Source organism: Centropristis striata, chromosome 9 (assembly GCF_030273125.1).
Source record: "Centropristis striata isolate RG_2023a ecotype Rhode Island chromosome 9, C.striata_1.0, whole genome shotgun sequence".
Taxonomy (NCBI): domain Eukaryota; kingdom Metazoa; phylum Chordata; class Actinopteri; order Perciformes; family Serranidae; genus Centropristis; species Centropristis striata.
Genome location: NC_081525.1, coordinates 5,949,958 through 5,965,017, shown reverse-complemented (window position 1 = coordinate 5,965,017; position 15,060 = coordinate 5,949,958). Strand labels below are relative to the sequence as shown.

The window sequence follows — 15,060 nt, the reverse complement described above, 5'->3', positions numbered from 1 at the left end:
CCAGATCAGGCTCTCTGGCTGGTTGCTGGCTGGCTGGCTGGCTGGCTGGGCGTTTCTCTGTTGTTGCCATAATGGCATTATTACCCCCTGGGACAAAAGCCCGGCTGTGGAGAAGAGGGCTCTCTTTGAAACCTGACACCTCCGTCTGGATAATGTTCTTACTACATTCCTCCTTTTCTTGCACTCCTTCCCCTCATCTGCTCCTTAAACATCCCGCACACATCGTAGGTATCTGAAGACAATAGGTGCTAAATCGGAGCAACAGTGTGAATGTTCTGCATGATGTTTGGTATTGCAGGGAGCCTCTTCAGTCTCTGTATGTAAACAGGATAGGGCCCAGTGGCTGCAGCACAGATAAGGCCCGTGCCAATAAAGATGCTGAGCTGATTAGTACGCAGCGCTGGGCCCAGCTGAGCAGATAAGCACTGCAGCCCACAATCCAGTCAACAATACTGCTAAAAGCAGCACCAGTTATAAACCACTGACAGATAATAAAAACGGCCTTGAGTGCCCGGCGAGGAGGGTCTCTCACTCTCTCATCTCTACCTCATTCACTTTTTTCCCTCCCTCCATTTCATCCTCCTTCTGTCTGCCACCGGCCTATTGGTGCTCGTTAACGAGACAAAGAGCGCTGAGATGCATCAAAAGGGGTATTGTTCTCAGTGAAACAGTGAAATCTCCCTGACCCCCAACCCCCCATCTCTGGATGCGCACAGCATGTGCACACACACACACAGATACAGAGGATTGCAGTGGGCAAATGTAGTAAGAGAAAGTGACAGACAGAGGGGCCTGTGTAACAGCAGGGAGGAGGCCCGAGCGAGGACAGTGTGGTGGAACAGAGAGATGGAATAATGCAGCTCTCGGCCTGCTGGCTGTGATGAAGCGCTGCTGTTTAGATCATGCTGCTGCTGCTCTCATTTACATTTTACACCAGTGGCATTGTTGTTCGTCTTTTAAGCTGTTGTTACCTTTAGAAAGGAGGGTTGTCAAAAGTATCGATGCTCAAAAAAGTATTGATATTAAAACGTTGTATTCGGATACAATACTCATTTTCAAAAGTATTGAGTATCTGAAGCTTGTTATCATAGTTGCAGTTTCTTTTTGCACAACTGTTTTTTATTATAAATATTTAACCTGTGGTTCTGTCAATTTTTACATGTTGCATTTGTCTTGTTAATAAAAATATTTCTGTTAAATTTTGGGGTCTTTGTTTTTATCCTTGTGCTATCGAAAATGGTATGGAGTATCGAATATTTTCCTGAGTATCAGTATCGAGTTGAAAATTTTAGTATCATGACAACCCTATTAGAAAGGAGTACCCCATGTCATTTAAAGGTGTACTATGCAGAAATTTTAAATGTAAAGTCTATACATGTTTTTGAGACCGGCACCAATTTTAAACAGGAAAACTTTAAACAGGTAACAGATATGGCGGCAGTGAATAAAACTCCAAATATACCTTTTCTATCTGGATTTTGTGCCACTATAACTTAGCAAAGGTACTCAGAACGCTGCTTTCCTAAACAAAATGTCCTCAAAGAATATTTATCATTATTACAGTTACAAAATATACATACAACATATAACATTGCCAATTCTAGAGATGAAAACTGAAAAAAAGAAAGAATAAAAACTCAATAAATAGCTAAATTAACATCAGAACTGTAGGTTCAGTGTAAGTGAATTGCTGATCATTTAAATTAAGATTTTTTTTAAAAATAAATTAAAAATATAACACTATTTCTAATGCCCTCAAGCATCGTTTTTTGCATTATATATTGTGAAAAAAAAGTTTTCAAATCTGCCCATATCAGACAACATAACATATATGCTGATACCAAAAGCTACTGATATGCTATAGGAGGAGGGGCTAAGTTTGAATGTTGTGTTTTCAAACAATAATCCCTTTAACCATGTAGAGTGACCAAGTGCTAATTCATAAGATTCAAGAAAGACAGCTGTGTGGGAATGAGGAACCTCAAGTCGGGCGTCATGGACAATCTGCCGTTTATGAACGAGTTCACAACCCACAAAAAAAAAAATCCACAAAATATTCATTTACAACACCCGCTGAAAGCTCAGTTTAAACACATGGAAGAATGACTGCTAACAAAAGTTTATGGCCGGGTGCAGCCCAGTAATCCTGCTATATCTAAATAAGCACTTTGATGGTGTTTACCTAAGAGGGATATAATCACAGACAGAGAGTGCAGAGAGACAGGAGAAGCTTTACTGCACTATTATTGTAAGAGTGTAAACTACAAGCTGTTGTTCATCTATTGTCTTTTATTGTGCAATTTAATTGTTTGCTAGGATGGGTTAAAGGAGATGAATGTGTCTGGTTTGTATACCAGCATAAAGAGACACAGTCACATCAGTCGACCTGATGCCTTTGGCTTGCCCACGGGAACCACATGGGACACACACACACACACACACACACACACACACACACACACAAACACACACAGCCACAGATGCCTCACACATGCTCCCCACACGCGCATTGCAGACATACATATGCACAAACTGTTTCACCCTGCAGGCCATAGAGCCCATCTAATGACAGCTCTGGGCGCTCCCTCGCCCTCATAAACCCCATGAGACACACACACGCATATACTCACACCCACACACCTCTAATGGCAGCCCTGTGCAGACATAAACCCCAGGGGTTTGTCATTTAGCTCATGCACCAGCAGAAACGTGACACAGTGACGGGCCGGCCGCAATGCCAACACTACCAGAATATGCAGAAAAATGCACACTACACTGAAAAAAGAAAATAGTTGAACCAACTTAATTGAATTGTTTCATTTGGTAACACCTAAATGAATGAAGTTCTTTAAAATGAATTCAATAAGTTAGATTAACACAATTGATTTTACATTAATTTTAAAGAACTTCATTCATTTAGGTGTTACCAAATGAAACAATTCAATTAAGTTGGTTCTTTTTTCAGTGTAAGATGTACGTGCTAGGGTTGTCACGATACTAAGATTTTCAACTCGATACCGATACTCAGGAAAATATTCGATACTCTGGAACTCTCTACCCCTTGAGGTCAGACAGGCTACATCACTAGTTTCTTTTAAATCCCTAATGAAAACTTTCTTTTATCGCAAAGCCTTTTTAACTACTTAATCTCTTGGTTGTTGTTTTCTCACCCAGCTCGTGCCACTTTCTATGTTTTGACATTTGAGATTCCAACTTGTCTGCATTGCACTTTACTTTGCTTTGTTGGTAGTGTTGTCCACTATGTTTTTATTTCTTGCCTGTAAAGCACTTTGTAACTTTGTTAAGAAAAGTGCTATACAAATAAAGCTTATTATTATTATTATTATTATTACTCGATACCGTTTTTGATACCACAAGGATAAAAACGAAGACCCCAAAATTTAACAGAAATATTTTTATTAACAAGAAAAATGCAACTTGTAAAGATTAACAGAACCACAGGTTAAATATTTAGAATAAAAAACAGTTGTGCAAAAAGAAACTGGAACCATGATAACAAGCTTCAGGTCTGAGGTAGTGCAAAAAATAAATAAATACAATAAACAATAACAATTAATATTTTGAGGTTGTATGCTGTGCACAATATTAGGCAAGCTTGAAAAAAAAAAAATGAAAAAAAAACTTAACTTAAGTGTTCCTTCCTTGGCTATGCTTTACACACATAACAGTAAACTATCGATACTTTTGAAAATGAGTATCGTATCCGGATACAACGTTTTAGTATCGATACTTTTGACAACCCTAGTACGTGCATGCATCAAGGACGAGTCGCCCTTTGGCCACGACTGTTGTCATGAGCATCTAGTGATCTTTATCTTATTACATAATCCAATGATGGTTCCTGCCAGAGGACCTCCCTCACCTTCTTAAGAGCCCTAACCTCGCCTCGTCCTGCAGCCATAACATAAACACACACCACAGCCCACCACAGGCCGCCGCCTGAAGCCGCAGATAACACAAAGGCATACACACAGTGATGTAATCACGCCATAAATACCATACGCTATTGTCAGATCTGGATCTTGGGACTGACGTTACGTGTTATATATATTGTGCGTGTCCATTGAATGTCTGCTTTGAGCCCTCGGCTCAGTGCGAGTGCAGGAAATGTCATACAGAGAGCACTGCAGGCACTTATTGTATATCAGGCTCTTTTCTGCCTGACCTTTGACCTTATGAGACAAACAGAAGAATAGACTGATGGAGAGCATCAATAGTGGGACATAGATAATGCAAACAACATCAATACAAGTCTTCAATAGAATAGATGCCTTCTGGGCTAAAGTAGAAAGTGATCTACGGGGTTCGTACAGCTTTTTCAGAATAAAAGTCAGGCATTTATCAAGCTCCAACAAGATTGTCTCAGAGCGTTAAACACTGAGTTTTAAAAGTGGCAGGCATCCAATTTTGGTTGCAAGAACTGAAAATATGGTTGCTATTTTTAGTCACCTTATATTTTGAGAAATTAAGATACCATGCAATTGTAGCTTGATAACTACACAGCGTAGTTAAACTCAGACGTTAATCTCAAAGGATTACTGTAAATTACCCCTATCTTTTCCAGAAATAAAGTGAACCTACCCAACAGCAAACAGCTGATATTTAAATAGGGCTGTCGCCGACATTCTTAGCCGACGAACACTCAAGATTTTGTCAAATAATTGATTAGTTGATCTGTTAAGTTTATCTGTACACAAAGAATTATGAAAAAGCACCACTTTAAATTAAGAGATTAGAACATGTGTTCATTATTTTCTTTGAAAAACGTCATTCAGCATGAAAAAAGCATGAAAAATTGACTGATTGAGTAATGAGTCCAAATGGTTGCCCAATGCAAACCTGGCAACCCGTTTTGTCAAATATGAAAAGTTTTTGGTTCACGAGTGATTGTGTAGGTAAAACAGTAGATGATGTTGAAAATTGGGCATTTTTCAAGAAGTATATTCAAATTGAAGCATAATCCTAACCTTGAAAAAAACATATAAACATTTTCCAAACTTTCAGGACTTTCTAAAAACCCTGGATCTGTTTTGTTGACTGCCCCCAAATTAGTGATGCTTCACAGAGCAGACTTGGCAGGTTTTCCCCCACTTAATCCGATCTCTTCTTCTCTCTTTTGGCATCTAGAGTCCAGAGCATTTCTTTTCTCAGCCAGCTCCAGCCCCTGAACAGACAGACTCATGCACAACTACTGAGAGTATTTGCCCTCAGATTAAGGTTGGCAGCTTTGGGTTGGAGCCTGTGTTTGGGTTGGTGTGTGAGGGGCCTCCCCCACTTGCTGTTTGATTACAGTTTTGTGCTAGACACTTGGCAAAAACTGCTTATCTTGTTGTCAGGCAGACAACCCGTACACTAAACTAACCACATCTCATTGAGTTTAAGTATTTGGCCACCAAAGTGTTTTCATGCCATTTCTCTGCATCAGTGCAAAGCCGGTTAAGAATAGGAGAGACAAGTGGAGAGGCAACAGAGAGGGAAGGAAGGGGGGAAAGAATGGAAATGGGCTGTGAAGCAAAAAAAAAAAAAAAGGACAGGATTTCATTTCACAACCACACCTACCTCCGACCGACACTACCTTTCCGTTTCCCACCCTTTCCTGAGCACCACTATGCACATACACACACATACATACACACACACACACACACACACACATACACACCGTGCCCCCTGGTTCACTCACTCCCAAAATTGCACCAGATGTCACATCAAGAGTCTTTGGCCAAAGCGCTGCAGCCAGATGAAGAATTTGAGAAATTCTGGAAAATATTTGTAGAGCGGCTCAGGATTGAAGTGGCTGAGGCCTGGAGAGGTAGAGGTTAAACCTCTCCAGCTTTAATGAGGGGCTGTGTGACTGACTGCTGTAATGCTATAGCAGCTAATGGAGAGGCAGGAGTTGTGTGAGAGCCATATAGGGTTAATGCACCAGGGCCAGTTATGAAGCAGGTTCCCCGGAGGCCAAAAGGTGACTCTCCTCCACGCCGCTAATAACAAACTCTGCGTCTGTCGCTCGTGGAAAATCACGTCACTGAACACCTGACTGTATCGCAGATCAGAGCGGATAACGAGAAATCGGAGAAGCGGATGGAAAAAGGCAATCTTGTGCCTCATAAATATGAGGGGTTGGTCACTAAAGCTGCACCCAGACAGACTTTGTAGAGCTTTTAAATCAGCCGACATGACTGAAAGTCAATGACGCCACTTTATATTTATATTCAGTGTTTGTACAGCTTTTAACAGTTAAATTTAAGCACCTAAACCAAAACTTTCAAAGCCTTCATCATCACATCTAAATGTACAGCAATGAATCTTTAATGACACTTTATTTCTGCATTTTTCATGGACTATATTCAAATTCGTGCATATTACTAACCTTGAAAACACAATGGCTAAAAGTTAGCATTCTATAGGCTTCCAAGGCAGTTTCCAAACCCAGACAGACAACAATGCATTGTAAAACACAATGTATAATCTCCTTTGCATTGTGTAAAACTTAATCTGGGTTTAGGTGAGGTTACTCTCAGTGGTATGCTTTCCTTACGGCTAAAGTGGCTGTTGCTTCACAAAGTGTTTTCACAATAAACATCCACTTTCGACCGGTGTGTTCTGGAGCACATGTGAGACACAGAAAAAGAGAAGAATGAAACTCAGTCTGCGGGGGCGTTTGTGTATTTATAGTGAGTGTATGCCATTTGTGTGTGTGTGTGTGTGTGTGTGTGTGTGTGCTCCTTATAGCGTCGCAAAATCAACTTCGCTGCTCAGTAAGAGCGGAACCCGAGCCAAGGTGAAATCAGCAAATGATTCTTGGGCTCAGCTGCCAAAATCGTACGCTGTAACTCTGGTCTGAGCAGCTGAGCGCTGGCCCAGACTGTGTGTGTGTGTGTGTGTGTGTATGTATATAATCACCATTCTGATCCTGCTGTGTTTATGCATCATTAGCCTTGTTTAGCAGAAGCCACATAAGGACTTTTTTATTTTGTGATTAGAGATGGCCTCAGATGTGCTTTGTGCAAACAGAATCATTAGTCTTCCCCGAGGCTGTGTGACTTTTGAGCACCCTAAAGAAAGGTGTCCCTGCACTGTGTGTGTGTTTAGCACCAGCTGGCAGATAGGAACTAATTAAAGGTAACGAGATATTTATGCATTAACCACTATAGTGTACACTCCCCTTTTCTGATGTGCACACAGGGCATTCTTCCGAGCCCTCTACACACCCGCATTCCTGGTCCAGGACCCCCTGATAGCCCCCCTTTCTCCTTCTCTTTTAACCCTCCCTCCACCCACTGTAACCCCCCCCCCCCAACCAAACCACTAAAGTGGGCCAACCAATCACCACAGAGCAGCCAGATTGTGTTTAGCATGACAAAGGAGATTCTGTGTGACCATTGTGTGTATCTGTGTGTTTACATGCATATGTGTGTGTGTGTGTGTGTGTGTGTGTGCGTTTGCCTTACATGGCAGAGAGGAGCTCTTACCAGTGAAGGAAGTTGGTTTATGCAGGAAATTCACTCCACATGTGCTCAAAGCTCATCTACATTTTATATGGGTGCAGATGAAACAGTGTATCTCTGCCTGAGGTTCTTTAATGAGTAAACCAATATAAACCCAGTGGAAAAACTTCTGTCAAGCAGATCTGAGTTAATGTGCACCATTTGTAACATCCTGAGTAATAAAAAATCCTGTTCCTGTGTGGCGATATCGCATATTTTGTTACATTGGTTGATGCTTCTGCATATAAAGCTGTTGGTGTGGCTCCCACCTGCTCCTCTAATGCCTGGTCAGCCACGCGTCCTGCCTCTCCATCGCTCTCTGTTCGATTTGGAGAGGCATTCCCCTGCCACAACACATGCTTAAGCAATTATTCCACGCAGTCCTCTGGACAGAGAGGCAGAAAGAGGGCTTGCTCGAGAGCCAGAGAGAGAGAAAGTAATTTGAAGTGGAGTGATCAGGGGGCAGCTGGCCAGGGATTTGCAGGGTTCTGGGAGAGAATGTGTAGAAGTTAAGCGCAACTCCCATAATCCTTTTCTAAAAGAGAGAAAGGGGAGACGGAGGGATTGAAAACAAAGAGGAGAGAAAGGGGGGCCGCTGGAGCTAGAAACTAAAAAGGACTGGGCTACAGTGACAACGGCCAAAAACAAACCGGCTATCAAAGCAACACACAAACACACTGCACAGTGAATCTGGACGCAGGCAGAATAACAAGTAAACGCACAAACTCCCTGTTGGAGCCAATCAGAGCAGGAAAGATGACAGTTTAATCATTTACTCTTCGATTATTACATTTAATTTCTACATCTTGACTGCTCTAGCTGGAATGGCACCTCTGGAAGGTTTAGGGTCATATGAACAAGGTTATGAGGGCACAGGAGGGGTGTCACGGGCTATTTAAAGGCCAGTAAAAGAGCAGGTTACAACACTTCAAAACATTCATTCCCCAGGCACCGATCGGCCCCACTGATGCTCTGTGGACTCTGAAATGATCAATACATTATGTGATGACAACATTTTCATCTTGCTGCCTCAGCTGAGAGTTACACGTGTCAGTCAGAGTGTCACAGTGTCTCTTCTATTGACTGAAATACGAGCATATTTTGTAAAGATGCATGTCATGAGGTTTTAAATCATAAACTGTGTATTTTTAACAAAATAAAAGCCTTAAAAGTTGAGTGTTGTCAGTGTTTTGTGCCGCGCTCCAGCAGCATGGGGTGGTGTGTTGGACTGGGTGATAAGGGGATGTTGCAGATTAAGTTGTCTTATGGTGACAGATAACAGGCAACACTTTTAAAACGATAAGACTTTTACTGCCAATCATTAGAAAGCGCGGGTTGTGTTTAACCTGTTTATTGTTCCTGCTGTTTTGTTTTTGTGTGTGGGTTCAGAGTTTGAAGTTGTAGCGCAAATCAGCTGATGTGAGGCAAAAAAACACAAAAAGTAAAACAATTCAAACTGTAACAAACTTATTCATAAACTTACCAAGTAGAAGACAGAAGATGTCGAGCGCTATTAGCAGCTTCTTCTTACTGTTGTCAACACCATTGTTGTTATTTAACGTAGAGGTTCCTCCGTTCCTTGTCTCTTGGGCCATTGCTTTCTCATACATGTACTTTTGCATTTGAGAAGTCCCAGTTTCAGCTCAAAAATCCCACACTACTACGCGGTAGGTGAAGAAAGTCTGTCAGGCTCTTAAAAGTCCTTAAAACAAATGTCATGCAATTCAACTGGGAAGCAAAGTCCCCAAACTCGGAGGTCTCGTAAAGTTTCAGATCTGCGGGTGTCTCGTGTTCACTTTTACAAAAAAAAAAAATGTGGTGAACGATACCCGCGCCGCGGACTCAAGACAGAAAAGTGTAAATGAATGGAAAGCCCGCTCCCCTGGTTCGCTCTTGCTTCAAAGACTTGGAGTGAGTGAGAATTGTGCTGCGCATCGATAGTCGCTCTTGTTATATCAATCCTTCTTCTCCTCCTCCTCCCCCTGCTCTCTTCAAGTTCCCCCAGCAGCTTCAAGGCTCAGCCCTCTTCCCTCTGCTAGCGGTGGGTAATCACCTCCATCCCTGCCTGCATGGAAAACTTTCTCAGACTGCTGGTGACCAGCAGGGCGCGGAGAGCAGCGCGGGGACACAGCGCCCCCGGTGGTCAGGGACGGTAGTACATGCGCACTGAACTGATAGAGCGTAGATAGACATTGGTACTCTAGCTCATTGTTTTTGGTCATGTTCAAAACTGCAAGTGTACTGGCAGTGGTGGGACAAGTATTCAGATCCTTTACTTAAGTAAAAGTACTAATACCACACTGTGAAATGACTCTACTACAAGTAAAAGTCCTGCATTCAAAACTTACTGAAGTAAAAGTACAAAAGTATCAGCATCAAAATGTACTTAAAGTATCAAAAGTAAAAGTACTCGTTATGCAGCACGCCCCCACTCATTGTAATGTATTATCTAATATATAATTAGATTATTTGTTTGATGCATTTATGCAAGTAGTGCTTTGATTTTTTTTAAATGGGGCTGATTTTAACCACTTAATATACTGTTGTGAGGTTTAACTTTTAAAAAAATGTCTCATGACTTTAAATTTTTTAAGTTTCTATGTTACATTTTGACCTGAAAAGTAACTAAAGCTGGCAGCTAAATGTAGTGGAGTAAAAAGTACAATATTTGCCTAAAAATGTAGTGGAGTAGAAGTATAAAGTCACATGAAATAGAAATACTCAAATAATGTAAAAGTACCTCAAAATTGCACTTAAGTACAGTACTAGAGTAAATGTACTTAGTTACTTTCCACCACTGTGTACTGGTTTACTGTATTATCTGAAATAGAGAAGATATTGGGCTTAGAACTTGAGATGGACCCTGTGTCTCTCATACTGGGTCTCCCAAGCCGGCGCTTAACATCTAAACATAATATGAGGTTGTATTGTATTCTTACCTATGCAGCGAGGAAGAATATTTGATTGCAGTGGATTAATGAAAAAGTACCAACTGTTAAAAGCTGGCAAAGAGTGGTATTTGATCTAGTGCCATTAGAATACCTTACATATATATTGCATTCAAAAACAGACCAATTCTATAAAGTGTGGGAACCCTATTTGAATTATGTAGAGCCTGATGTCTCTAATATCATGCTGCAGGGAATTTCTTGACTACACATTATTACTGTAACCCCAAGTATTATTTATACTGATCTGAGCTGATGTTTTTGTTTGTTTTTTGTTTACTTGTTTATTTGTTTTGCTATTTATTTCTGTGAACTATATTATGTAACCATCCTTTACTTGTGAAAGTGAAAAATTTATAAAAAAAATATTGTTAAAAAACAACAACTGATAGAGCGTTTCAGAGTCCAGGAGATTTTGGTTCATATTTGTCAACTTCCTATGTCAGGGATGGGCAACTTAAATGCTGGAGGGGGCCACAATTTTTCATAGACACTACCACAGGGCCACATATAGGACAGTGCACTTCACCAGATATGATGAAACTGCAATTTTACATATGTTTACAGTGCAGTAAATTAACATATTTCATGCTAAAATGCATGTATAGCAGTATAAATAGGAATACAAAAGGTTTGAAGCAAATAAAAAATAACCACTTACTGTGATTTCTTTTTTTTTTCAATGCAAGAACAGCAGACCAACATTAATTGCAAGAAGTAATTGCACTTTTGATTTCATTCTCAAATGCATGTAGTTGTACTGAGGGCCACTTCAAGTGAGGGTGCGGGCCGTAGGCGCCCCCCGAGCCTCCAGTTGCCTATCCCTGTCCTATGTATTCATTTCTGTCTCTGTTTAGCATCTTTCAGTCTGTCCTTACATCACATGCATGGCTCCTTTTTCTCAACAGTATTTTCAATAAATAGATGGACTCCAGAGGGTTAAGTTCTAAATTTGTCTTTCAAACATACTTATCAGCAGTGTTGAAAGAAGCATTCAGATTACTTATGTATTACTTAAGTAAAAGTACTAATACCACACTGTGAAATCACTCCACTACAAGTAAAAGTCCTGCATTCAAAACGTACTTAAGTAGAAGTACAGCAGTACAACAAGTATCAGCATCAAAATGTACTTAAAGTATCAAAGTAAAATAATCTTTATACAGAATGGCCACACTCAGATTGTTTTAAATATTCCAAATATATTATCTGATTATCTGAGACTAACTAAAGCTGTCAGCTAAATGTAGTGGAGTAAAAAGTACAATATTTGCCTCAAAATGTAGTGGAGTAGAAGTATGACATTACAAATGTGGAAATACTTGAGTAAAGTACAAGTACCTCAAAATTATACTTAAGTACAGTACTTGAGTAAATGTACTTAGTTACTTTTTCACCACTGCTCATCAGTAGGAATTTTAAATGCTCTGGTCAGCTGTGGTGTAAGAAATACCCAGATATGTTACTCAAGTAAAAATACCAATACCACTTTGTAGAAATACTTTGTTTAGTCAAAGTCCTGCATTTTTAAATGTATTTATTTAAATAAGTTTGAAAGTACTGGCATAAATATATACTTAAAGTATCAAAAAGTGTAGTAATTATGCAGATTGGCCCATTTCAGAATTATATATTTGAATATTGCAGCTGGAAAAGGTGGAGCTTAGCTGAGTTACTTTATATATTGCTGGGTTTGATTGATGCAATTATTTTAAAGTGGAGGCCGGGGCCACCAGGGCAGCAAAAGAAGAGGGGAAATGCTAAATAAATAAATGAATAAATAAATAAATAAATAAATAAATAAATAAATAAATAAATAAAATTACTAACAATAATAATTTATGATGATATATAAGATATTAACATTTTATTTGTCATGCATATCTTCTGATTGCCTGTATGTGAAAACATAATTCATCACATCATAAGCTGTCTGTTGGCCTGGTAATGGTCTGTGCCTTCCACAAAACTGCTTTTAAAGCATTTTTAAAGACATCTAGCAAAAAAGGGGCCCTGTGTGTATGAGCTAATGCTATTTGGGAGAATTTGGGAACTCCTGTCTTAATCTATAATGATAACCCCAACCTTAACCCATATCATATATATTATGTATTAGTTGACTTAAAACTTGTATTAACAATGTAAATATGCAAAGAAACTACTAACTATACTGTCAGACAACTATAGTGTTGTAAAAGTAGCTACAATATTTACCTGTGAGATGTAGTAGAGTAGAAGTATAAAGTAGAATAAAATAAAAAGTGCAGCAAAATTGTAGTAGAGTGGGCCTGCTTGGGAAAATGTCCTTAGTTCCAACCTACAATTTACAATTTAAAGGCGCAGGATTTCATGCTTCTTTTCTGACTTTGTTAGGAAAACATTCATGTGCCAGCATCACAGATGCTTTTCAAGCCTTTTACACAAGTCAGCATCAGGAGCAGCTTCAAGAGCTTCCTGGAGATCTATAAATGAAACATAACCTACACTGCCATCTAGTGGTCAGATATGAAAAACTCACAGTCAATTTTGTTAATTATAACTCATCCATGAGTTTAACTTTTTCAACCTAATTTCCACCAGCCTGTTCAGCTACATAAAATGTCAACAATTCGATGCTTTTAGATAATATAATAATAAAGATAATAATATTGATTAATTTGGTTTTTTTTTTTAAAACATCTGGGACTGATGTGGTAGAAATATAGGCCAACACAATAAGTGGCACTGTGTGTGATATGACCACAGTGAAGATGTAAACAATACCAGATGCACCTATTTGTGAGAATAACAATAAAACTATGACTGAGCAGACAGACCGGTTTGATAATCCATAGCTAAAGATATAGTGGACACTTCAGATCACCCAAAAAAGAAACAAAATGACCAAAAAAGACACAAATTGACCACAAAATGATAAAAAAAAAAGACACAAAATGACCAAAAAAGACACAAAATGACCACAAAAAGGTTAAAAAAGACACAAAATGACCAAAAAAGACACAAAATGACAAAAAAACACACACAAAATGACCCAAAAAAGAAACAAAATGACCAAAAAAGACACAAATTCACCACAAAATGATCAAAAAAAGACACAAAATGACCAAAAAAGACACGAAATGACCACAAAAAGGTTAAAAAAGACACAAAATGACCAAAAAAGACACAAAATGACAAAAAAACACACACAAAATGACCCAAAAAAGAAACAAAATGACCAAAAAAGACACAAATTCACCACAAAATGATCAAAAAAAGACACAAAATGACCAAAAAAGACACAAAATGACCACAAAAAGGTTAAAAAAGACACAAAATGACAAAAAAACACACACAAATTGACCCAAAAAAAAGACATTAAGTGACCAAAAAGACTAAAATACATTAACACAAAATCACCCAAAAAAAGACATTAAGTGACCAAAAAGACTAAAATACATTAACACATGAACACAGTTCATGTGGAGACAGAGCTGACTTACAAAATGATTTGGCGACCCCCAGAAATCATCTCGTGACCCCAATTGAGGTCCTGACCCCAAGGTTGAGAATAGCTGCTCTATGGATGCAAACCCAAACACAACAGGAACTCAATCATGTATTTCTCTTCTTTTAACATTTTATTCCACATTTCACTAAAAGTGGGTGCTGTCTCTTAGAAGGACCAGTCTAATGATATATGGCTCTGATCACCTACTATTTATAACCCAAAGCATCAACAAATGTAATTAACGTGCGGGTAACAGCAAGTTAGGCTACTCTAATTACATCGGTAGGGTGAATCAGACCTGTCCTAGTTCAGGTTCGGTATTAGAGGATTACATGTCAGCTCATTTGGATTATGTAATGAGATTGTTAAAATAAGAAACTGCAATTAGTCCTGTTGACATTTGAAAAGAAATGTGAAGTATGAATAGAGAAGAATATATTTACATTGTCAGGGATGACTTTATTACATCAATTGTTATTATTATTATTATTATTATCATTCAGTTTTATAAATTATAACTGTTTGTTGTTGTTTGTGTTATTGATGGTGTATGGATAGATAAATAAACTTAAAATGAACGGCATACAAATACAGGGTCTCCCATAAAGTTGGAATAATTTTGTTTTCAGACCCAATCCTCTGTTTATTGTGGTTTCATTTTCATTGTTTGGAAGAGATTGATTAATAAAGTTTGAAAAGATATGCCCTTTATCTGTCAAGAACAAATCACATTGTCACAATCATTTCATGGAAAGAGGTAAAAAACAACATTTTATTCCAACTTTATGAGCCACTGTGTAGCTTTTGCCAGTAAGCTTCTGTTCAATTTTGTGTAATTTTATTGGGCCAGCTGTAAATTCTGCATGTGCAAAATGAAATTGTATTTGCAGTGAACATGTTTTAAGATGTATAAAGAGACAAAATTATATTTTTTGGAACTCAAATTTTTTGGGGTGTGTCTGTTTTTTTTTGTGCAATATTTTCAATCCAGGTAATCCAAAAGTATTCAGATTAGATTACCTATTATTTTAAACAAATCCAATGGATTGGGTTACTATATGCTTATTATTAGCATCTTATTATCACATTTTTATGGTTTATATTAAATTAT

At 38.7% G+C, this 15,060-nt stretch overlaps 1 protein-coding gene across 2 annotated transcripts in view; it reads right to left on the bottom strand.

Moving 5' to 3' along the window:
• Positions 1-9,477, bottom strand: part of plpp3 (phospholipid phosphatase 3) — a 43,187-nt gene extending 33,710 nt beyond the window's left edge. For both annotated transcript variants that reach the window (XM_059340823.1, XM_059340822.1), the window contains exon 1: positions 8,995-9,477. In XM_059340823.1, the coding sequence (XP_059196806.1) occupies positions 8,995-9,133 (139 nt within the window). In that variant the 5' untranslated portion in view covers positions 9,134-9,477. The remainder of the gene's footprint in view (positions 1-8,994) is intronic.
• Between the last annotated feature and the right edge of the window lie 5,583 nt (positions 9,478-15,060).